Source organism: Corvus moneduloides, chromosome 5 (assembly GCF_009650955.1).
Source record: "Corvus moneduloides isolate bCorMon1 chromosome 5, bCorMon1.pri, whole genome shotgun sequence".
NCBI classification, from domain to species: Eukaryota; Metazoa; Chordata; class Aves; order Passeriformes; family Corvidae; genus Corvus; species Corvus moneduloides.
Window position 1 is genome coordinate 33689760 of NC_045480.1, and position 26958 is coordinate 33716717.

The 26958-nt window shown below is 38.7% G+C and overlaps 1 protein-coding gene across 31 annotated transcripts in view; it reads right to left on the reverse strand.

The window, feature by feature from the left end:
* TENM3 (teneurin transmembrane protein 3) overlaps nt 1–26958 on the reverse strand; it is a 1330479-nt gene that overhangs the window by 109887 nt on the left and 1193634 nt on the right. For 22 of the 31 annotated variants that reach the window (XM_032108354.1, XM_032108353.1, XM_032108357.1 and 19 more), the window contains 3 exons: nt 24926–25018; nt 22176–22280; nt 9653–9891 (listed from right to left, as the gene is read on the reverse strand). In XM_032108354.1, coding sequence (XP_031964245.1) covers nt 9653–9891; nt 22176–22280; nt 24926–25018 — 437 coding nt within the window. The remainder of the gene's footprint in view (nt 1–9652; nt 9892–22175; nt 22281–24925; nt 25019–26958) is intronic. The other 9 variants (XM_032108375.1, XM_032108373.1, XM_032108372.1 and 6 more) reach the window with 2 other exon arrangements.

Sequence of the window (26958 nt, forward strand, 5' to 3'; positions counted from 1 at the left end):
TATTGAGGAAAAGGAAGCTTTTGAAATGCAAATGTCCACGTCATCTAAACAGTTGCAGCATGTTTCTTTTTCCTGGATTATAAAACTACAAATGCTGTTATAGGTGACAATTCCTAACAGACAGTGGGCCTGGGTTTTTTTTTTTGTGAATGGAGTTGTCTGAAATGTCATCAATTTCCTGTCTACTTCAGAGGACATCTAACTTTCATCCATAATTAATCACTGCAGTGGGGTAATTACACCCATATAAAACCCATGTGTTCTTGTGATCTTAGTCATAAATGTAATATCAAATAGTATTGCTTAAAGCAAGGTTGGACACATGTACTTGACCTTTTCATTCTATAGTGCTTGTGTATGGAGAGGTTTACCAAAATCTCATCTAAGTCAGACATTTTTAACAGCAGGAATTTTTTTAAAGCATTCAAAAAGAGAACAAGCAGTTCTCTTCACAGAAAAGAACGAAGAAAAGATTGCAGTTTACAGAAAAGATGCATTTTATACACAAAACTACCAGCTTTAATACCTGTACTGTAATTCAAATATCAGAGCAAACAGCAGATCTCTAAGAGCTGGCTTCTTTCATCACAGGCATGAGTCAGAAATTAATTTAAACTACCAGCAAAGAAGAGAAGACTAATCCTGTGTCCACTACAACTTGAGTAATCACCCAAGCAATTTAACATCTGCTTTGCAAAATCTCTTAAACATAAGCAGTCATTTGAAGTATTACACACGTTTACCGACTACTAAAATAGACTACATGTTTACCTGGACTGATAAAATACAAAGAACATCTCTTAAACAACTCTAAGCTTGCTATTTATCAAAAAATGGTGCATTTTAACTGAGTATCTCATTAGTCTGAAAAATTGCTAATATTTAGGAGTCTATCAGAAGACTATAGGAGGACTGCAGGACACACATCTCCACAAAACATGCTTGCAAGAGATTTCAGTTTTTCTGAAAGCAGCATCCAGATTTTAAAAAAACATCATACCGCATCACGATATGATGTGTGGGACTTACGGGCAACGACATCATCATGTCATCTTGCAGAGTATTACTACACCTCTTCTATTGCCAGAATTACTGAGTTTCAATTTTCTCCACTGGGCAAAAGTGGAAGGGTGACAGGACTATTGCCAAAAACCTTGTGATAAATCTTAATTAGAATACAAGCCTTTGGAGCAGAGGTGGGTATGTGCATTGAAAGATTAACTTCTTTAATCCCTTGAAATCTTGTCAAGTCTCTTTTAACCTCCTGATTGTCAATTACATGTTCCTACATCCTTTTGTGTGAGGATTATCTTTCTCAATGAACGTTTTATTCTCGTGCCACTAACAATAATAGCAAGTGACATCCACAACACCAATCAAGTATTAACACCCTGCACTCTTGAAACAGTAATATTATGCTTTGCACTTAATCTGGAACACAGCAACAAGATCTTTGCTTTAAAAACATCAGCCAAAGGCATTGTCCACAATGGTATTCTTGCAAAAGACAAACAAGTATATTTCATGTTTATGCTTCAAGACATAGATGTTCAATATGTTTAGATTTTGTACTATTTCAAAAAAGATGTTAAAAACATTTTCAGCCCAATAAGGTGGTGAAGCACAACAACTTCATTTTTGGACTAGTCATTCTATCTCTGTCTCCCAGTCTGGAAAGAAAGAATGTGGTGAACATAAGAAATCACATTATTATTTACAAAATATTTCCACTCTAAGGAAGCCAAATGAGCTCATCACCAATGCTACAAACATTATATGAAACTCATACCGATATCTAAAACTCATAGCTTTGGGATACCAAGGAAAATAATTTGATCTCATGTTAGACAGAGCTGAAAACCTCTGTAACGCATGAAGTCATGGAAGTACTAGCTGTAATATTAAGCCTCATGTTAAAGCAAAAAACCAGTGTGGAAAGTCACATTTGTATATGAATACTGCCATTTACCAAGCACATGTCAGGAATGAGTGAAAGGAGTTGCCTGAACCAATATTAGCAAGGCACGGGCTACATTTATCAATTATCTGGCTTTTATGATTCTGTTTTTAAAGATTTTTAAGTACTGAAATGGAAGTAGGATCTTAGTACTTCAGACTTCAAGGGCTATTCTAAGGTCCATTCAGGAGTTAAAATCCTTTAGAAATATCAAGAGGTGGTTTTCTAGCTGCTAAATAATTGTGCTGTACTACATTCATCGGGTATCTGACTATATACACTGAAGGCCCAGTTGCCCAGCGACTACACATCCTCTGGCCTGCCTTCTAGTTAAACTACATACCTGCTCTTCTGGCAGGAGAGAGCACATGTGGCACTGCTGTCTCAAACAACAGGCAGGCAGATTTTGTCAGGCACAGAGCAGAGCCACATGTGCTGGGAAGGCAGAGCCCTACACATGGCAGTGCCATCAGAGGCAGGTTCTGGCTGCCCCTGACACTCGGAGCTAAGAGAGATCTGGAAACGTCCATTCCAGACAGAAGAGAGACATCACTATGTACCTAATCCACAGCTTCTTGATTTGAGAAGTAGGCACTTCCAAATCCCACCAAGCTTTAATTTTGAAAAAAAAGGATGACAAGGAGCATTGCTGCTGCCTCCAAATGCACTAGAGACAAACAAAACCTTCTTTAAAAACCCCAGGGATTGTTAAAATGACTAGTCAGTCTGCACTTTGCAAGAAGTGATGTACTTTCTGCAGTGCTGGAGACACTGGCTGTCTTCACAAATCCAGATATAGGCTGGATCTTGCTCACAAGAATATGTGAGAATATGAGCAAGAATATGAGAACAGCAATGTGGTTCTGCAAAGTGCGTTGGTGCAATCAGACAACGCTAAGGAGCCATGCTCAGATAGCTGGCATGCTTTCTCAGAAAGATTTACATAAAAGAAGTTTCCCTGCTGTAGATTTTTGCATAGTAGTTTGAATACATTGTGATATGTAGATTTGGTAAACTGTAAAATCTCAGAGCACTTCCTTCAAATGATGACAACAGATCAAAAGGAAAATCAGAATTTTTTTTTAAAAGAATCAGATATATAAATATATTAGTTTACCTCATGGCTTTAATTTGTTGGAAAAAGAAATGGGCTGAGAGCATAAACCTGGCTAACTGTAAAAATCTGCCACATATCTGTAGACAGGGAACATATTTCCAACCCACACACCTCAGTAAAGCTCCAGACATAGCTAAGGTCCCAGCAAAGCTGAGTGAAACAGACAGAAATGGGAAGAGAATGAAGAAAGCCAAAAGTTCTTGATGAAACTCTCAGTGACAACAGCATTACAATACTCAAAATTAAATGCATGTCAAAGAGAAAAACAGTATCCATAAACACATAAGGAAAGTAAAGGTGATTAATGGCAATTAAACCATATTCTCCCTCATGCCTGTTAATTACAATACCTATGCTGGGTATTGTAATAAAAATTTCATTTAAATGGCATTATTAACTAAGTTGTTTTCCTTATTCCTGGCAGTAACTGAGCTTTACAAACAGCAGAATAATGTTAACTTGGCATTGCAATCAAAAAGAAATATTAAAATGTTCTTTATTGATAAAGTAAAATAAGATTATTTTGGTTACAGGTATATTTAGTCATTGTTTTAGTCACAAAATTCAATTCTGTAATTGTCATGGCTCTAAATCCATTACTTTTGGGGAGAGTGGTTCTGCCCTACTATGACTTCCGTGCCTGAACTCAACAGGAAGGGCATCTCATCCTCTGCAATCTGGGAAGAGATGTGCATGCCAGCAGCGGTCATACTAAATCCTGAAAATATGGGAGAATCACAGATAACAAACTCAGAAATAGCACAGAAGACATAGAAAGCTAACCTCAGTCTACAGAAACAGACAATAATTTTTAACAATTACTTAAAACTCACCTGCAGATAGTTACACACTATCTTTCACACTGTGCATACTTCTGATGTGTCAGTCTCCTCTAATAATGAAACTTGTTTGCTATTTCCCCCTTTTCTCCCTTCTTCTCTTTCTACCTTAAAACCCCTTAAGTTGCTCTGTTCTTATTCTCGAGAAGTTTCTGAGATAACTCTGAAGATAGTTGTGCATTATTAGAAATATACCAGCATATAATGTTCAGCTTCTTTTTAATATCTTGGGATGATGATAAAACAGTAACATTTTTCGAATGACAAAAAGCATGGGCGTATATTATAATAATTGCAGAATAAGCACAATGTAGCTGTTTTTATACAGTGTAGGAATTATTAAAAATCTGTAATTATCAAACATGGTTTTCTAGCCTGGTATCTTTTCCATTCACATTTCCTTTGAAATTTGCATTACGATCGTATGGTCATCTGTGTCATAGCAGAACCCAAGTTTTTCGACTGCTTCCCATAGAATGAAATATCAACTAAAATACATGTTTTCCCAAAAGACGTTTCATCAGTTAAGTCTAAATGTTAGCTTTCTTTTCTATCCAAAATGGATTTACTTAAGTAGCAAAAAAGTACTGATAGATAAAGAAAGCGGTGATAAAAAAATGATAAAGGCAATAGTGACAAAAATAGTCATGTGGCCTTTTTAGTGACATAAAATTCCTTTTTTCCTTTTTTTGTTTTTGTTTTTCTATTCCTCCTACAGAAGAGATGCCCTTCTGTTATCACTGACATGTAAATACTTGTTTTATCACCAAGAATAGCTGGCTGGCGTATATTCTTGTTCTGACCACTGACTGCTGAGATAAGGCTAACAAAATGATCAATCCCATGTTACGCAAGGAGTAAAATGCTCAATGACTTGAAAGTATGACAGGTTGTTGTGAAGCAGTCAGGACAGGAAAGGCCTGACTGAATAGCTCAGGTCCTACTGTGCATTCAAATGATGTTTTATGTTCATAGAAACTTATTTAGCAGACATAAGGCAAAGTTCATGAGAGACGCACGTAATTTTTCAGTGTACGACTCTTCATGCTTAGCTGACTGAATCTGGTATCGTGCAATTCCAGCAATGACTGAGGAAAACTGCTCCCCTCTTCAGTACCATGTACAGTGAAAATGGCAGTAAATTCTTGTATTGATTTAGACAATGTCAAGACAGTGCCATCGGCAATGGAGAATCAATTGCCAGAGCAACTCCTGGGGAAGAAAGAGGGGCTCTGAGGTCCCCAAATTCTCATTAATTTCATCCATTAATTGCTGAATCCACACTACAGCAGAAATAATTAGTACAGTACAAATCAGTTTGTTAATACAGCTGGTCAGAGTCTGTGATATGTAACAACATATTGGAAACAACTCTTTCTGACTGGTTAGTTCTCTATAATTACACAGTGGATTTTTCTGTCAGGAAAAAATCACATCCAAGAACAACAAGCTCCTTCCCTTAGGAAAACCCGAGTGGACAAGAAAGATCCCAAAAAGTGGAATTGAAGGATGGTGGTTACATATGAAACTTCGACTTAGTGCTCATTTTTGACCTAGGAGGTGCTCTACAGAACTTTCCTTTCATTCATTCATTCACTGCAAGAGATGGATGCCAAAGGAGGCCGAAAGCCATGGGGAAACAAAGGAAAAAGTTCTATGTTGCCTCCACATTGTAAAATGGGACTCTCTTTCTGGCTCACACGTGATCTCTCTGTACCAAGTTGGTTAAAGCTGTTAATTTGTATATAGAAAGAGGTCAAACAAAGGGAACTTCACACTTCTTACTCTTTAATGGCTTATATTTAATACTGTTCTTCCGAGTCTTCCAAACAGGGAAAAAGATCCTAAAATCTTCATGTTGGAAAAAACGTTGCTTCTTTCCTTGGTTGCAAATCTGATTACAGACAGAAGTTAAGCAAATGAGAAGCTTAAAGAAATTCCAGTGTAAACTTGATCCCAAAATGAAGCAGTTTAAATTCTTTACTCCCCATTTTATAATCCATTATTTCAGGGAGTTTTTCATTGAATCCTTTACATTAAACTAGAGCTGTTTTTAATTCCTGTCTTCTATATGTTGCTGCACTATCTTTTGGTTCACCACTTCCATGTTTCTGTTGCTTTAATTCTTTCTCAACCATTTAACAGTGGATGAAGCCTCTAAACAAAGGACCAACATTTTCCACAACTCGCTTCTATTTTCTCTTACAATTAGCAGGTCTAATTGACAGGAATAGTAAGCTTAAATATTTTGTACATTGCAGAATGGTTGAGAGAGACCACGAGGGCTAGAAATGCAAGTTTGGCATGGGAAGACTTTCCTTTATACTGAAATAACATTTCCAACTCCTTGTGATCCCCAAGACTGCATTAAGTGGCTTTAGAGTGTAGTGTTTGCTCTGGTCTCTACCCATGCTGACACTCTGCTCTCACCTCATCTTTGCAGACTTTGTAAATGTAGGAGTCTTTCCTGTCAGAGTGATGGAAGAAGTGCAAGACACACCAGACTCTTGATGCAGCTTCTTCCTCTGGCTGGGCTAATTGACGGAGCAGTAATTGACTGAGCAGCTCTGCAAAGGCAGACATGAAGTCTAGCAAACTGTCTCTTCTGCCTTATGTCGCCTGAGCAGAGGCAGCAGGATCTCAAGTCACTTTCTCTACCCCATACTCACTGTAACTAAAATAAGCCTGGGCATGACATGTTCATCTCTGCAGTTCTGAGACGGGCCTGGTTACACCACCACTCACTGGAGGAGCGGTCAATTGGCCCTTCAGTCTGCAGCTGCCACAGTCACACAATGGACATCAGCCTCACTATGCTCCTTATCAACGTGTACTGGCATATTTTGCAGCAATCACGCTGTATAACAGGTGATTTCCCAGCTCTTGACAGTGATACTTCATACTGAATTCCTTCTTTCATGCTACAAGGTGGTAGCATTTTCACACTTGTGGCAACATATCTCTGTTCAAAATATGTCTCTAACTGGCTACACAAACGTGACATGCCACCTCAGCTGCTGTAAACTTCAGCAGATGCCAGACCACTGTACTGGAAGCATGTCACAGGGTGCTAGAGGTCACACAATACTGCAAGCCTTCCCTTTTTATGTTACAACCAATTTCCCACTCAGTCATTTCCCATTCACACCTATGTTATGAAACATGTCTCCTCTGATGACAGACTAAAAGTGAGTTGGGGTTGTTCAGCCTGAAGAAGAGAAGGCTCTGGGGAGACTTTAGAGCAGCTTTCTATTGTCTAAAGGGGACCTGAAAGAGACCTGGAAAGGGACTTCTCACAAAGACAGGAGAAAGGGGAATGGCTTTAACTGAAATAGGACAGGTTTAGATTAGATATTAGGAAGAAACTCTTTGCTGTGAGGTGGTTAGACAACAGAACAGGTTGCCCAGAGAAGTTGTGGATGCCCCAGCCCTGGATGTATTCAAGGTCAGGTTGGATGGTGCTTTGAGCAATCTGGTACAGCACAAGGTGTCCCTGTCCATGGCAGGGGGTTTGGAACTAGATGATCTTAAAGGTCTATTTCAACCCAAACCATTCTATGAAATGGTTAACTAAGATGAAGGAGTGTTTCCATCTTACATTAACGATTTGTACTGATTTATACTTGGATGGCCTATTAAATGGAGAATATTTTTGATATTACATCTGCAGAGATGGGAAAACCACATATATGAATGAGTGCAATCCATTCGTGATTTTATGGACACAAAGTTCCCTAGAGAGCATCTCTGAGTGCTGAATTTTACATTTAGATTGCTGAGTTAGCTGAAAGATGTGTAATATCACCAGTAGGCATTGAGCTCCCTATTGACTGTGGGCAGAGGAAGGCCATTGTGCATTGTTTATTTCAGCAAGGATGTGAGCTGGCATGCACCCATGAAATGAAATGTTGTACAGTTAATTTTTTTTTTTTATACAGGGTATGTGAATAAATGATGTGTGGAGCTTTCAGCTCTTGCTCACTGGAAAGCTTGTTTCTTTTTCCTGAATACGGGAATAGAGGTGCATTAGACATGCTTATATTTCTTAATGTGCCTATGGGAGAAATAATCTGGTACAGCTATCTTCCCGTGCCCCTCAGATTCATAAGTAATCTGGCTCTTTGGGGCTAGCAAAGTGTAGAGCTCAGCTCACAATCAGGTCTCCAGTGTTTTACTATATGTATGGCTGTTTTTCCCAGCTCCTGACAGTGATACTTCGTGCTGAATTCTTTATTTCGTATTTATGCATTTATTTAGTAGCAGATGTTTACTTCTGATGATTTATGAGGCAATACCACAGAGACTGAGCACAATTAATGTGTTTTGTAAGTGGGATTATTTCAATCCCATTTAAAAAAAAAAAATCCAGTGTCAAAATTTAACTTTAAACCACACCTTTAAATTCTTTGCACATTGACACAAAATAACCACAAATCCAATGATTGAAGGAGGCTGAACAGCAGCGGCCAGGCCTACATTTGCATATATGTCTTTTGCTCTTTGGGTCTGGCAGCTGAGGTGGAAAGGGTGCTCAGGGGGCTCAGCTTTGCTGGGTCAGAGGGGAATTTCTCCAGCTACTCAGCAACCCAGTTTCTTGCATTGTTCACAGGAGTTTCAGCTCAGTAAGAACTACTTCAAAGGCTCTATACAGCTTATGCTGCATCTTGCATTGAAATGCAACAAGCTTGTTTGAATGACGACAATGAGGATTTAAGGATCGTAAGGCCTTCAAGGCTCCATTATAAATTAACACTGATTTTAAAAAGAGGGCAGGAAAGAGAGATTGACTCTCTTCTTTCTATTTTCTTTCCTCGACTCCTTAAGACTATAAACTTGTGTGCAGCCAGTAGCCAGACCATTACACTTTTATTTCCATAACTGTAGTGACCTAAACTTCTAATTAATAAATCAGTTAAAAGAAAGTCTTTGAAGACCATTTACGGACTCAGAGAGGAAAAAAAATCTGTAATCTGGACAAAGATGCAGAGGAAGTTAGGAGTGCAAAATGATCCTGTTCTGTTCCTTTATTAAAGTCAAGGACACATTTTCTCATAGCCAAGAACTGCTCCTATTAACTGCCTAAAACTCAAATTATATAATATTTATAGTGAGCATTTATGAAAATAATTAAAAAGATTAAGAAACGAAGGAAATCTTCTAAAATAAAATTTGGGAAATGGAATTTAACAAACAAGTAGAGAAAAGTGACAATAATTAAAAATAAGCAACCCACAAGAGAGGAAGAAGTCTACATCTTCACTGCATGTTGTCCTTTTGGACAATTGTTTTCCCTATTTCACAATCAAACATCTGTATTAGACTTTTGCGCCAGCTTTACACACAAACATACCTGTATGTAATGATGAAATACGTGATAGTTAGCATTCCTAAAGATTGTATTTCTGCAAAATGATAGCTCCAAAGATACACTGCAAGTTATATTCACATAATGGAGTTTTTACAGCCTATATTTTACACATACTTTCATAAGAACTTGACCCCACATAATTTAATTGTAGTTCAAATACTTCTTTGAAGTTAATTCACTGAATGAGCTACAGAATGCTTGCAAAATATTCAAATTTTCTGATTTCTCTAAACAACTGTGATTTTCCATTAAATCCTTGTGGCTTTTACTGTTACCAAAGACTTCGCTATTTAAAGGTTAGTATGTCACAGTCCACGTGCAATCCACCAGACACCACTGTTCATAGTGACAGTTAAAAAAATGGAACTCACCTATAAAGTAGGACAGCAGTATTGCCAGCAGCACTGAGACCCCTACAGCACAGAGTGCAGTACATTTCCAGCTACAGTACTTCGAAGACTTCTTGAATTTAAAAGCACTTCTGGATAGAGTGTTCCTAGGTAGTGGCCGAGTAGGAGGGGAATAAACAGAGCCGGATGCCATTGTGTACCCTGGTGTTGCAGTACTGAACAGCGGTGTGGTCCCTGTTCCTGTTTTGAATAGGAAATGCCTGTGAAAGAAAGAGCATATGGTAAAGTATAAAAGTAAATAAAGCTGGAGCACAGGCAATCATAACTCTTTTGTTTGATGTTGCCTATTTTTCAAATAGCTAACAACATCCAATCTACAAAGGGTCATAGAAGCAATAACTTGTCATGACGCTCACACATAAAAAGACACTAACTAAAGACCAAAGCCCCCCAGACATTAATACACTGGTATCAGGAAACAGAACTACCCAAAATACAGTGTAGCAGGGAGGAAGTCTCTCATAGTTTATCCAACAAGTAGGGACAGGCTTTCTGCTGCTGTTTATTTGTGTTGGCTTCTGCAACAGACTGCAGAGAACTCCATTAAAAAGTCAATAATGTGACTGCAGCCCACACTACTTATCACAGCTTTCCTAGGTTAAGTACAAGGAAAACAGCAATCTCTCAGTTATAATCTTTTGGCAACTTTTCCAAAAATAGTCAGTTAAAAATTTTTTTTGGGTGTGTCTTAAGTACTCAGAACTCACTAATTCACATCTACTTGCACAAAATCTTCCCATAAAAAGATCTGATTATGGATACAGCAGCTAGTTACAGCATAGGAGAAGTACTCTAAAGAAATATATTTACTAAGAAGACCAAAAACCAGCAACAGATAAGAAAAGCAAAGTCACAGTTAAGACACACTGTGAGTTAGCAGTTACCAGTTCACTTTTTCAATTAAAATTTCTGAAGGAAATATTACTCCCTGAGCTTCTCTATGGTAGAATCCTTTAATTTCAGTTCATGCAATCATAATTACTTTGAAAGAACCTCTAAGCATGGCATATTCTACCTGGAGTTTTTCTCCAGATGCACGTACCCAACTCTATGAACAACAAAACCTCATTCAAAGGAAGGTCTTTGCACCAGGGGTTTCCCACCGATTTGTTATGTTGGCAACTCTGTAGCATATGGCTTGCCCTTACTTAATTACGCTGTGCAAAATGAATAGATTACATCTAAAAATGGTGAAGCTTACTGTGGAGACTTTGAAGTTACCAACCGCTCAGCTAAATAGAACCAGAAAGGTGTTTGGGTTTTGCCATAGCTATGAGACGCTCATGCATTGCGGATACCCAGCTCCTCCTGAAGGTAAGTGCATGCCTACGCTGTATTTGCCTACTGCCTGTCACTTATACAGCACGGGTCAGAGGATCTAGCACCAGCTGAGCTGGCTGTGCATGGGAAAAGCCCTTCTAGTTACACCATGTGGCACTGTGAACTGCTTCTTAGCTGATGGGACTTTGATTCTCTGAGACACATGCTTGGATTCTTGCATAGTAATGGATCAATTTACACTGTAGAGACACTAGAAATTAATTTGCCCCACTGCTGCCTGAGAAAAATACCAGCAGTTGATAAACAAGGTTTGTTGTTTACAGGTAACTTTGCTATGGGAGGTTAACAGATGAATTAGAACATCTTGGCATAGGCCTTCTACTTGAAAATACTTGCATTACAAACATGATTCCATGAAATATTTTACCTAGGTTACTTCATTCTGAACAAATTAAACTTGATGGCAGCAACAACAGAAGGATATGCACTAGATCTACTGATGCACAACAGCATATCCCAAATTTTTCTAGCTTCTGAGCTCAGAGTATAACCAACAATCTCAAAAGACAAAGTCCCAGTGGCTTAAATCCTGTCTAAGAAGGTATTTCATTAAAAGTTGTGACATTTTCAATGTAGCAAACACTAAAATAATAACTAGCCATATGTAAAAATGTTTACACTTTACAACAGCATTACTTTGTACACATTCACAGGATCATGTAAATTCATTAAGTCCTGATAAAGTGTCTTATTCACTTGACCTTTATTGCTCTTTTATTCCTGCCTACATACGGTAAATGCTCTGTCCAGGTGTATTTCACAAACAGTGTCTACACAGATCCCAAGAAAATGCCAAATACAAAGGTAGCTGTTCCCCATTCCATGTGCAATGTGTAGTGTTTTAGGGGACAGAAGGAAAGCCATACAGTAGATACAATAACACTCCTCCTATACACCAGCTTCCATGTTAAAAATAAGAAGCTGCCTGACCAACCTGCAATTTTCATATCCTCTTTCTCTTGCTGTTAGACTCAACAGACTAAAAGTGGAAATTGGCATTATACGAGCACTTGAATAGAACTCAAGCTTTAACAAAACAGTGCAATAGAACACTCTGCCACTGATATTTTCCTTTTTTTTTCTCTGAGAAAGTGAGAACTGATGTTGGCTTTGGTAGACCACAGACTACTAGAGACTGTAATCCATATTCTCAAAGCCTTTCAGGAGTTAATCCCATAGATAAACTCAAGAGATGACAGCAATGGTGTGAACTGTCATAACTGTGACAGTCCACCTCAGGCATCAAGGTAATGAAAGAAAATTGTAACTTTTATATGTGAATCTTCGAAAAATGTAGGTCAGAAATGACCCCTAAGATCATTGAGTTCAACTGTTAACTCAGCACTGCCAAGTTCACCACTATACCATGTCCCTAAATGCCACATCTACACATTTTTTAAATACCTGGAGGGATTATGACTCAACCACTTCACTGGGCAGACTGTTCTGATGCTTGACAACCCTTTCAAGGAAGTTTTTCCTAATAGCCAACTGAGGAGATATACTTACAGCTTTTTACCGGCTAGGCTCGTAGTTCAATGCCTTAGCCTCGGGCAGCCTAGAGAGGTAGCACGGGCAATCCAGCATTTCAGGAGCTCTGAAAGCGGCAAATGGATTAGCTGCAAATCTGATACTACCAGCAGAAGCAAAGAGGGAGAAATATAGCTTTTGGTCTGCCTAATTTCCGCAATTAGAAGCTTTCAAATAGAAACAGACGACAAGATGTTCGCAGAAAGGGTTGCAAATCCAAAAAGGGCAGGTCCCCCCTTGGTCCTTTCTTTTATTTGGAGAAGGGGAAAGGGGAGGACTGGAGGGCGGACCCGGGGTGACCGGCCAATCAGACACTGCTAAAGAGTTGGAGTTACATTTGGTTTTGCCTGTGCTTGGAACAAAGGGGTTCAGAGCACATGGCAGAGGCAAGTGTCTTGGGGAGGGGGAAGGGAAGCTCAGAACAGGCAGCAACCTAAACTTCCCCTGATGCAACTTGAAGACATTTCTTTTTGTCCTATGGCTTGTGATGTGTGAGAAGAGACCAACCCCCACCTGGCTACAACCTCCTTTCAGATGGTTGCAGAGAATGGTAACACCACCCTGAGCCTCCTTTTCTCCAGGCTAAACAACCTCAGCTCCCTCAGCCACTTCTCACAGGACTTGTGCTCCAGACCCTTCACCAGATTCGTTGCCCTTCTCTGGACCTGCTCCAGCCCCTCAATGTCTTTCTTGTAGTGAGGGGCCCAGAACTGGACACAGCACTCGAGGTGTGGCCTCACCAGTGCCAAGTACAGAGGGAAGATCCTTCCCTGGTCCTGTTGCTACACTATTGCTCATACAGGCCAGGAAGCCTTCTTGGCCACCTGGGCACACTGCTGAATCATGTTCAGCTGCTGTGAACCAGCACTTCTAGGACTTTTCTGCAAGACAGCTTTCCAGCCACTCTGCCCCCAGCCTGTAGTGCTGCAGGAGGTTTTTGCGACCCAAGTGCAGGACTCAGCACTTGGCCTTATTTAGCCTTATACAATTGGCCTTGGCCCATTGATCCAGCCTGTGTTCCTTCTGTGGAACCTTCTACCCTCCAGCAGATCAACACTCCCATCCAGCTTGCTGTCTCTGTGAACTTGCTGAGGGTGCACTCAATCTCCTCATTAATAAATCACTGGTAAAGATTGTTGGTAACAGATAAAGCATCACCATCTGGGCAAGGGAGGTGATTATTCTGCTCTGCTCTGCACTGCTGTGGCCTCACCTTGAATATTGTGTGCAGTTTTGGGCACAACAATATAAGGATATAAAGCTATCACAGAGCTTCCAAGGGAGGGCCATGAGGATGGTGAAGGGCCTTGAGGGGAAGCTGTATGAGGAGTGACTGAGGTCACTTGGTCTGTTCAGTCTGGAGAAGAGGAAACTGAGGGGAGACCTCATTGCAGTTACAACTTCCTCATGAGGGGAAGAGGAGGGGCAGGCACTGCTCTCTCTGTGGTGACCAGTGACAGGACCTGAGGGAATGGCCTGAGGTTGTGTCAGGGGAGGTTTAGGTTGCGTATTAGGAAAAGATTCTTCACCCAGAGGGTGGTTGGGCACTGGAGCAGGCTCCCCAGGGAAGTGGTCACAGCACCAAACCTGACAGAGTCCAGCAAGTGTTTGGACAACACTTTTGGGCACGTGGTGTGACTCTTGGGGATGGTCCTGTGCAGGGCCGGGAATTGAACTCGATGATCTTTGTGGGTCCCTTCCAACTCAGCTTATTCCGTGATTCTGTGAAATTAAGCAGGACTGGTCCCAATACTGAGCCATTGGGAACACCACTCGTGACTGGCCACCAGCTGGATGTAACTCCATTCACCACCCTCTGGGGCCGGCCATTTAGCCAGTTTTCTACCCAGGGAAGAGTGCACCTGTCTGTGCCTTGATCAGCCAGTTTCTCCAGAAGAATGCCGTGGGAATTCAACAGTAGGAATTCAGGAATGTGTTGTCTTAGGCAGCACATGGCACAGCTCCTCACTTTAAGCTATTCTCCTTTGCTTTGAATCCCATGAATACAACACCAGAGTGGTTGCACTGTCTGGCTGAATGCTGAGGGAAAAATAATGACAGAAAAGTCAGTCTGGCATCTTCATGTGGGTTAAGAAAATTTGTTTGGATCTCTCTATTTCTAATGAGTGGAGTTACTAACAAAGTTGTCAGAGACTCTCCTGCTACATTAACTCCGAGTGATAAGTATTTAAAGTGTAATGCTATCAGACTTGCACATCTTGTCTGCCTCACTGAGCCATGCCAAACTGTTCCTATGAGACTCTTAGAAGGATATGGTATCTGACAACAAATCCAGGCTGCTTCCAGATAATGCTGAAATTCTTATGCTCTTGAAATATAATCCATCCACAAATGATTTTAATTATCTATATATCTATCTACCTTGTATTTTCAAACTATGGAACTCAAATAGCTGATTTCCAAAGCCTAAACCGTTTGCACTACTTGACCAGGCACTGACTTACGGGAAATTACACTATGTTTCATCTCATAGGGAGCTTATTCCATCTGCAATAGTGTATCTTCCCTTCAAAATTGATCACATAACATGCACTTGCTAGATCTTCACGTAAGCAGCACTTTAAATATTTTATTAAGCTATGGCGTACAAAAATCCAGTGAATCATGCTAATATTTTACAAGACAAGCCAGTTCTGTATTATTAAATAATTCAGTTCAACTTTTTAAGCAAATAATATTCTACTTTTACATTTACTCAATATACACTTCTGCCAACCTATTCAATAGATGTTGCTATTAAAAAGTGCAGCTAATCGTAACATTTTAAGTGGGAAGTATTCAGTACCTAACAAATCTAAACTACAGACTGGTAGCAAAATACAAAGTTATGCCATAAACTAATCCTTGGATGCAAAGACAGCTGGGAAATACCCTTATTTCACAAATGGCAGGCATTTTAATTAAGCTTTTGCCCTTACAAGAAAAGACAGAAATACAGCATCAAAAACCTCAAAGGCGTCCGCTCAGAAAACAGAGGCATGTGAATAAAAGTAAAATAATCATGCTTTTAATTTAACTCAGTACTCTTTGAGCACCAAGTGCTGGTGTGTACTGGCTGACATGCAGATGGTTTCTTCCTTCTCACACTGGCGAGGGGAGAGAATTCACAGCAAATCACATTTTCTTTGTGCTGCCACTTCCTCTGTGGAAAATCGAAGCATTCTCTACTAAATCCAGTAAACAGGAAAACAGAAGAGGGAAAAGAAGTGATAAAAGCCATCGATGAGTTTGGCAGAAAGATTAAGTTAACTGAAAACTGTGTCTTCATAGAAATGGAGATAGACTATCAAAATATTCAAGGACAGTGAGACTCAGCCCAGAAGCCCAAATACTTTTGATATAAGATAGCCAGGTGTCCAGCAACAGAAAAGTGATTTAGAATAACTTTCTTTATGCAAGGATCTATGACAAGAACTTTTGACCACAGTTCAGAAGAAAATGGATACTATGCATCAATGAATGCAATATTACATAAACACGTCTGGAAGGCCCTAGACTCCAGACAGCCAGAAGTACTATATAAACTATCACCAAGCAAAAAGGAATGTTACACATTAATTTATAAATAGACTGGTCTCAATCCGAATAGAGTAACTGCGTAATTTTAACATTCCTAATGCAATTTTTACATTAGATACATGACTTTTTTTTTAGATTATTCTGAAATTGCTTCACCTTGCTAAAGAATAATTTCACTAATTTTGGGTATCAGATATATATAGAATACTTTGCAATACTTGGAAGATGTAAAAAAGCCTACCTTATAATTTCAAGTAACTTTTTTGGCAGCATTTTAGTTCTGTTTTAAATTATTTCATACAGTGCAACCCTGCCAACAGAGTGCTGAATCACATGGCAAGTATGTCACACTGTATTAAAAGTCACACAGGACTTTTACAAAATTTGTACTAAATATGGAATTGTGAATAAGGCCCAGCAAAATTCTACTGAACATCTCAAAATACATCAGAATATGCATCATATTTTATCACCCTGCCAGTGAGATTAAATGGCAGCTATTGATATTTTGTGCATTACTGTTTAGTTGACAACTGCTATCATAGAATAAAGGTCAATATTGCTAGGCCTTATGCATATACAGCAACTAAACACTCCTCATCTTAAGAGCTAAAATACCACTGATCCAGAATAAAACTGTATTCAGAAAATATGTGTTTAAAAGCCCTGAATCCTTTTGTGTATCATTGTACACTAACGGCACCTGAAAAATATGATAGAGAATAAATCTATTCATTTGGTCATGTTCCTGAATAGAGAGATTCCACTGTGATCAGTAAAAAATGTCCTAGTGCTACTGCAGAATAGGTTTTCTTGCAGCACGGTCTCCTATACTGTCCTAAATGCAATGTTTGGCCTGTTCCGTGATGATCCAGTCAGTGATACATGGCTCTTCAGATCATTACACTGGAAGACAACTGAGGAAGAATAGCTCTAACACTCAGAAGACTGCACTACAAAAGGCATCCAATGTCAGAAATGATCTCTGGCCTGTACTTCTGATGGAGGTGTCTGTCTAAAAACCAGTGTACGGGGTAGGATTCCTGAAAGCATATGCAGAAGAGTGAGAAAGTTAGTTTATTCCAAAAATGGTGGAGAAAGAGATAACTTGATAGAGAACATTTACAAAAGCTGTGTAAAACTGTAACCAAATAAGCAGAAACAGGAATTACTGCAGTAGAGGAGACCATCAGCAACAACGCCCTGTCTGAAAGTGGCCAGTACAAAGGGAAGGAATGAATGCCTTCCAGTCTACTTACTCACTAACAGCTTGCACTTTCTCTAACCAGTCCAAAACTCATGCTCTCACTGATGTCTTGTGGCATTTTGTTCTGTAGGCTAAACATGTAATATATCAAAATATATTTTCTTCTACCAATTTAAATTTAAATTCAACTGATTATTCCCTTGTTGTTCTATAATGAGTATGTACTGTTTGCCCCGCAGAACACAAAGACAAATTTTTATAATACTACTGTTTGATCCACTATATTTTTAGGGTAAAATACACAAAAGCATTAAGAACTAATTGCCTCAAGCAAAAAAGAAAAACTTAGGCTTTTTATGGGTCAGGCAAAGGCAACTGTGGAGATGAGGAAAGCTATTTTCAGATACCTGTTGTTTCAGTGCAGAATAAATCAAAACTGACATTTGGAAGTTGACAGAATAGAAAGTGACTTGAGGAGAGGTGAAAGAGGAAAGAAAAACTATCCCTAACATTTTTTGCATTTGTTTCTTTTACCTCTAGGTATCAAAATATCCCCATATATTTAGATATATCTGGGATGCTCTAAAAATTTCTTTCATGTAAGCAAAAAGTCCACTAATTTGTTTTATTTGACTCATCTCTTGCCCTGGCAATTTGAGAAAAACCCTGGACACAATAGCAATCACCAGCACAGGAGACCACTGTAGACTCAAAAGATCACTGTACTTTACTGGACTCTTGCAGCTAAGGCAATGCCATTCTGTTTTCTGTAATCAAAAATTAAATATTTTATGAAATGAGCACACCAATTTTTACATAGTGGAGCATAGGTTAATCTTCCTCCCCAAACCAACTCAAATCCGCCAGTGTCTAACTCTATTAAAAATTATCTATTTGCCTTGAAGGTGTTGAATCTGTGGACATTATTACATTAATTAACACATTTTTAAGCAAGCCCAGGTAAAATGTCTTATGCATTCTGCTAAGGTCCTCAGTCTTTCAGCCTGGATTCACTGCAAGGCACAAGATGTAATATCTACACCTTAGACACTTAGAATTAGAAACACATCAATTGCTTTCTCCTAAGGCTCCAGAGGTGGAGAAAAGCTATCAAATCCACTTTGAGTGAATGCAAATTGAGAGAAATGTAAATTTTAGTGAATTTGTGTTTTGGTGGCATAAATACTTCAGGAGACTCAACTCCTCTGCTTGGAATTCAATAGTACTCCTATTGATGGGTTTGATGTTTAATATAATGGTATTGCTGAATTCCTAGGCATAAAAACTGTTAACTATTCTGTTTTGTCATGAACACAACTGTGATGATTGCTCGCCTGAACCAAAAATAAACCACTGGATTTTGGCCCTCAAATGGTTCCAATTCATAATGCACCTATTTGGCGACAGAAGCAATCAATAATTTGGCTTTTCAAAAACCTTCTACAAAAGTTTGGCTGCATCATGAGGCCAGTGTAAGCAAATGAGACATAAGGATAACTGCAACTTTATATTTTTATTTTTCTGATGTTTCAAATGGGCAGAATAGACTTTCAGACAGAACAGACTTCTAAGGTTTGGGAGCTCAACCTCAAATACATCATCACAGACACATGCAGGGATAGTGCATGTCTATCTCTGTGTAAAGACATAGCATTTCACTTGCCATTTCCATTCAAAGAGATCAATTAATCTTAAGAAAGTTAAGGAGAGAAGGGATACATCGAGCTGCAGCTATTTTAGTTTGCTCCAACTTCTCTCATTTCAGATTTTGTATTTGTCTCTCCCTGACTTTCCTTAATGAAAACTAGCTGAATTTTTCCCTCCTGGGAATGGGTTATCATGCTTTTTTGTTTGTTCAAAAACCCCTACAAGATACATTAACTGTCAGAACGAGGAGAAAACCATTAAACGTGTAAAAGACAGTGGTCCAAGATCGCGATCAATCATAGTACTGCACACTGACTGGTGTGCCCTCTCTCTGCTGACAGACCCTATTCATGCTGGATTGAACTGGGGTCTCTGAGAGAGACCATGACCCTCACCTGCCACTTGACATTAGCGAGCTCTGCCTGATTCACTAATGGATAGACCACATCAATAAATACGATTCCTTGCACTGAGCTGAGGAAACAGAAAGAAAAGATTAATCTCTGCCGACTGACATTATACGAAAGATGTAAAAGATAACAGAAATTACTGGCTAGGTTTCATTTGAACTCTGGTTCATTGATGCATGAGATAAGCTTTCCCAGCAGGCTCTAGCAGGAATTGAATTTTTGTTTCTCTGTGAACACTTTATGCCTGTCTTCAACTTCTTTTAATATTCTTCTGAGATGAAACCACGTAGCTGGTGGTGTTTGCCCTTAGCACAAGCTTATGACTGACTTCCACAGAACCATATGGCTGCATTTAACATAACTCCAAGCCAGCACAGAAATTGTGTTATGCTGTGAATTTGTCTTAGTTTATTTTCTGGGCAGAATTGCAATTAAAAAATTGCTTAGGAAGAGATAAAAGTGAATTTCCCCTTCCTTGGGGTCAGTATTAATGCTATCACAATCCTGGAAAAAGCTCCAAGATCACATCAGATGAAATGATGATCAAAGTTTGGAGGAAAGAAAGAAGGAGAAGGCAGCTATTATCCATATGCAAAAACAGAGGAAACATCTGTGGGAAATGGAGACAAGCCTCTTCTACCAGATTATTGAAATGTTTCAGAAAAGCACTTTACATATGGTAACACTTGCTTGAATTTGCTGGGTTTACACCAAGGACCCGCCTTCTTTGAAAATTGAACACTGAAATTCAAGAAAGAACAAAGGTTCTTCTAGGGCTAAAGTGTCTTCTTTACTGCTTATGTGTTTTTTCACATCTGGCCCTTGCAGGCTACAGATCTGCTGGCTGCTAGAGAAAGGAATGGAGAAGTCAGGCATAGCAACTTGCAGCTGAAGCTTCAAAGAGCAATTCAGACAAGACAGTGCCCCAGTCTGCTGTGAAAGTCACCAGGACATGATGACTTGAAGGACTGAATGCTGACAAAAGCCCCGAACGTCCTCTCCTTTGGTGTGTTAATCTTCTTCTGCATCACCTCCACCTTCCTGGCAGTACAAGAAAGAACACAGTGCTACAGGATGCAGAGGGCACCTGTTATCCTAGTATTTGTTTCTCCAAATTCAGATTCAGGCTGCTAGTTCTAGATCCCAGAGAAGGAGGAGTTCATTTCTGCATATCTATGATCAAAATAACCAGAATAATCAGATGGCTCTCCCAAGCCTGCTCCTTCGTGCTCCTCTCTGCTATGCTGCACTCTGTGAAGATGAACAAGGAGAACAAACAATGCTAAGCCACACTTTGCAGAAATGAACAAGGGAGTCCAATGCAAATAATGCCTCGTGCTGGGTGAACAAGGAAGGAAACCTGGCTCAGCTGCAGTTACTCATACTGTTCATTGCAGAACAGTACCATTACTCACTTTCCAGATGAGAGTGAAACTAGATCTATGTATCGCTGAAAAAATATCAAGTAGCTCTGTTGCCTTACAGGCTTCCTCTGGGTCTCTCAGAGGACTAGTACTTACACAGACTTCCACCTAGGTTACAGTAAGTGACTTGGCTCTTGATATTGTTGGTGATATTCGCTTCTGAAGGAGGCAGCAGTTGGGAGTGAACTTGGCAGCCCTTTATTGCACTTTCTGATACTGAATTCAGTATTTCTGATACAATATTCCTGCTATTGCAGTTCTCATCTCTCCAGAGGAAGGGAGAGCAGAGGAAAGCATCTGAATTTTGCAGTGAGGACCTGAAATGCTTATGTGAGCAGTAAGGATTTATATTACAATTCCTTATCTTCTCTGCTCTTCTGGAATCATACCCCTAACAAGACAGAGACAGGAAAAGTTGTCTCTGAGATAAGGCATTCTAAGCGTAGCCAGTTCCTATCTTAAATATTTAGTAAGTTACAGTTTCCAGGCAGAAAATCAAAGAAATGTAGAGCACAACTACTCCTCCAATCTTTTTACTACCCTTGCTTCTTCATAAAGTTGAAAGAGAACAATTGCTTTAAATGTCTCAAAAGACACATGGAGAGTATTTCAAAAAGAAATACACTTTAAGAGAGACCCAGAGCTGCATTATGTACCCAAGGATTAACTCAGAATTTAGAACAAAGGCTGAAATTTTGTCTGGACTGACTGAGCTACTGGACATTTTAAAAGAAAATAAAACCGGAAGGAATTTAAAGAAGGGAAGTATTATTCTGCCAGTGACTGATAGGATCTGATTCTGCCTGAAGCTGCAAGCAGGCTGAAGATTCCATCATAATGGATGTGTGAACCTTAGCTCACTTACTGATGTCCATAGCTGTGTTTCTCTCACAATTTGGAGTCTATGGTAAGTCGTGATGAACTCTGTGCTGCCACTTCTACAGTATAAGCAGTCACTCACACAGCCACAGTCTGTCACTACAGCAACAGCACTGTCACAACCTCTGAGCTACAGCGACTGTGGCCAACTTAGCGACTGTGGCCAACTTGGCGACTGTGCGCACACGTGATGCAACAGTCATTCCTATTTTCCAGTCCTTGTTCCTTGCTGAAAACTTGAATACTATGCTTGCATTGTCTCTCATATGCAACATGCCAAGCTTCATAGAACTGAGAGACCACCATTCATGGATTCAAGGCAGAGGATTACATCTTATGCTCAGAGGAGGGTGATGCTTTATCTTTTATGGTTCTCATTTCTACACATAACTTTTTGCAGCTGAACTTCTCTTTGATCAATCAGCATTATCACAGATGCTGAATGCAGGCATTATACAGTTATCCAGGTCTTTGTTTTGCCATGACATTTGGTATTGTTTCCTCACCTGTTTGAATGCGACAGAAAGAATCTCCAGAATCTGTTAAAATTCCCTTCTGGTTCAACTTGACCTGCACTTATTGGGATGGTAAGCTCAGCTGCAGCCAAGGAACTGTAGAAAGAAGTTAGCTTTTAATTTTGCAAGTTTTCTGTGCTAGATTTATGATGTTGATGATAATTTTTTTCCTAAAGTGTTAACTTGTGATTTTATTTAAGGAAGTTTGGAGAAACTTTAGAAATCATATTGAAAGCTTTCTTATCTGCATAGGCCATCACAGATAGAAAATAATTGATTATTTCTGGCTTCTGTCATTAGTAGAGCATATGCCAGCAGCCAAGGTTTCTCACCATGTTGAGTCAGTCCTATAGGTGATGAGGTGCATGCAATTCAAAAGGATTTCACAAATAATCACAAGCAGTAAAGGACAATAAATTATCTCGGTTTTCATCCTAGATATTCAGCCTGTAGTTCTCTAGCATTTTATCTATGTCCCACCTTGCTTAACCAACAAGTCTCCGTTCCTCCTTGTGGACTAATCCATCTACCCACTCCTACTCCTTTTGTGCTCAGCCTTTTTCAGTTTTCTCCTCTACCACTACTAAGTTTAAAACAGCATGCCCTAAACTTAGCTCTCCTGAACTTTGTCCCCAACAGATGACAAAAATCCCCAATCAACTTCCTTGCAAAGAATTCGTACTTAAATACAACAGGAAGTTTTCAAACCCGAACCCTGGAAAAAATATGAAATTTTCAGAAAATGAGGGGACAATAGAAAACAGAAAATACAGAATATAGAAAAATATAGAAATAGAAAATACTAGCAAGCTTTATCAATAAGTAATATAAATACAGTCATTCACTGATAGTGAATTTTACATATTTTCAGATTTTGACACCTAAGTAACTTGGGGAATAGGACTATCACGTTAGGTAAAAGGAAAAAAGACTTCTTACTTCAAACTAAGCTGATCTGTCAACAGGTACACTAATATATGTTTATACATTAGAGAAGAGAATAAAGCCAACAATACATATCACTAAAATACAGATTTCCAGCTGTTTTATGATAATTAATGCACGTGAATACATCTCTTGAAGCTATAAACAACTATTCTTTAGGTCTAGGCCTATGAATCATTAGAATTTCTATGTAAAATGTCTATTTCTATAATCATTCTTAACACTAAAATTGTCAAATTCATTGGATTAATATTCTCTCTGTAAGCCATACAAACGAAGAAATAGTATATCATAATGTAATACATGCATGACATGAAAACAAAGAAACAAATATATAATGATTCTAGCTGTGACACAGTATGTTAGTGACATTGATAAACTGAATCTTCATGCTGATAGCATGTTGTCGTCCCAAATCTATTATGCTTCAGAACTGATGTATTATTATCTCTGGACAACTTTCACACTAGGAGATGATCCCTGCTAGCATAATTTTGGGATAAAATGAAGGGATTACAGACAAGATAAATTTCATTGTATTGTTACCTGAATTAGTATCAGCAAACAGGAATTTCATAGTCCATTTGCTAAAATACTTACATTTGGTGATTCCATTACAAACACACAAAGCATAAACCAGGCATGGTTCTATTAACACTACCTAAGCATTTATGCATCTGAACCAGTATTGTATCGTAATTGTTCTACATGGAACAACAGTATTTGGCTTTGTTCTGTTTTAGTACGATATGCTTACATTTTTACTTTGAAGAAAATATATTGGGATCTTCTGGCAAATATCTGCAATATCTTTGAGTTTGCTGATAATGGCTGACTAATTGAATTTAACATACCATTCTCTTCCTGCTGTTGATTTTAATTTGTGGCTAAGTGAAAGCTTAGGAGTTTTTGGGAGAAGAAAATCAATGTACTGTGTCAATATATATTACAGATTAATTAGTGGGCAACTGCAGATCTCCTCATTTAATCAAATAGAACATTGTCCCTTTTATAAAGTTAGGAGTTACCATTAGCAAAACAGAATTTGGACATAAAAATTTGATTTTTAGTGGAGTATAAACAAGCAAACAAAAAAAGGTAAATTTATGATCAACAGTTCAGAAATGGTACTGCTTTGTCAGGGTTTTTCTTTCCTTTTTTTGTGTGTGTATGTACCAGAAACTAATTATATTGATTTGGCATAAGAATGCCAAAACATAGTTCCAAAATTAGACACAGATTATTGACAAAGTTAAGTATATATGGAACAGTTCTACATTGTAAATTGAAATAGTAATTTATATGGAAATCTCTATTTACAGTTACTTACCAGCAGTTGCGATCTCCAACTAGCTGGTAAAAATATTATGGACTAGGTATGTAACTCTTCTTAACTTCTTTGATTGGTCTTCCTTTATGCTATATTAATAATGTCATAATATTTGTAAAAAATATTTGCTAAGTAGTAAATAAGTCACAAACTAAGAATCAGATCTCGCAAATGTGTAATCATGCAAATAGTTTGCAATGGCCTGCAGACTTGGGCCATAGAGAATTAATACGATGTCCATTGCATTCTTAATGTCTTAAAGCAAGCAAGATTTGGCAGTCAGAGTTTCCATTTTGTATCTACTATGAGTCAGTATGACATTATTTAGACTAATTTTTAAAAAATCAGATGTAAGGCTGAGTAAGTTTGTTCCAGATGTTTTCCTATCGCAATAATTTTTTTTCAAATCACACTTTGTCTTCTGTGTCAACAGTTAGCATCATGCAAACACTTAAGAGTCACATACCCATAACTGCTATCGTGATATGTTGGAGAAAACACATCCATCTCTATAAGGTTGTCATGACCATTTGCAAGGACTGCTTGACTTTCTAATTCTCTATACATAAAGATACAAAAAGATGAAATTAGAGGTGCAATTTCAAATTAAAGAATGGGATGATCCCACAAAAAAGAATTATACTAATTCTGTTGTGTAACTCTGTGCAAAACTGAATGTGGGATTTATCTGCCTTCCATGATGTCTTCTGAACAACATGCTGGATTGCAGCCTGAAGACACAGTGTTATAAGGCTACCATGAGGTGACCGTTACCCTCTGGTGACCCCTTATTTATGTGCAAGTCCTTGAATAAAATTCCTGACTGCTGCCTGTGGCAAGACAGGCTTAAGGACTGAACAGTGCATAGTGGGGGATGTTGTTTACTTGATGAGGCTGGACCAGAGATGAAGTAATAAAAGTGAACTGAGACTATTAAAAGACAGCCTCTTGCTGGCTATCTGGCACAGCCAGCCAGCCAGCAAAATACGCAGAGGGCTGGCTACCAGAGTGAATGGGGATCTCATGTTCTGCAAATGACAATGTGCAGCAGCAGGAGAGGCAAAGGAAGCATCACAGACTCTGGTTCTCTCAGGGAATAGTGAGGAAATGACGGGGCGAAACGAAGTAAGCCACTATTATTTTATTTAGAACTGCATATTTGTTTTATCCTATCTAAAACAGGGAATGATAACATAAAATACTTGGGTCCATTCTTACTTCAATGACTGTGTACCTCTGAAAACAGGAATGATAAACTCAAGGAATACTGTGCAAATGCTACTGAATTCTGCACTACTGATGCTTGCCTAAGAGCCAAGGGACAAAATACACAGCATGATCAAATTCCAAGTACTTATGGTGACAGCAAGGGATATTTGACCAGGAAAGATGCCAGAGGGATCAAGCAAAAATCTAAAGCAAGACACTATAGATACCAAAGGAAGCTTATAAAAGCATATGGGCTTGGTGTTTTAGGATTCAAACAGATGCTCAGTGAGAACCCGACAGTAAGAGAATGTCAGAAGAAAACAGAACTTTTTGACTTTAGTCTTTGAAAACAATACTTAATTCCTAATGTGTTTATATAATGATCCCATAATTATGGCATGTCAATTTTTCAAATGCATTCATGCTGTCAGCAATCTAAACAGAGTCCTGTTTCTTGAATTTGCAGATCAGCAACGTGACACACCTACAGTGATAAACAGGGTCTTCAGAAGAGCAGGACTTGAACTCCATCCCCAGTTTGTACCTTTATTATGTACCATGCACCTTCTCAATAGAAGTAACATGTCTAATCAAGTCCATGTGTGAAAACCTGGAAGACTTACAGAACAGAACAATTGTGAATTTGATTAAACCAGGCACTGTTTTAGTGGGTGGAATGTGTAAAATAGCTGGTTTGAGCAGACTTTAACCTCTAGCAACACTGTGCTTTTGCAGACAATCAATCAGCCTCTACACAAATTTATTTAAAACTTCCCTGGAAACTATCAACACCCTTTCCACACCTTAATCAATACTGAAGGCAATTGGATCATTGGCAATCTACCCCAATAAAGAAATATGGGTATGTTCATCACACTTTAGGAGTTTCTAAAATCTTCACATTCTAAAATGAATTTTGAATCAAGTTTACAGAACAGGTTTGAAGTAACACATTCCAGGAACTGTCTATACTATTTCTGAGATATTCCAGTATTTTAATTAAATCCTTCAAAATGCTAAAATATTTTCCAGCCATCAAGTATTTCTTCAGCCAATTCCTTCTTTTTTCTTGGCCAAATAAGTAGGTAAGTAGCTGAATACAGTAATGTACCTACCACTCTACTTTTAAGACTAAGTGGTAAAAGAAGGCTAAGTAGTATCTGTATAAACTATGAAAAGCATGTTAGTTTCTTGGCTAGTTTCTATAAAAAATTCACAGTCCATCATACAAAATGCAGCCATCTTTGAAATGAGGTATTTTATGCACCAAATCTAGTAAGAAAAAGCAAA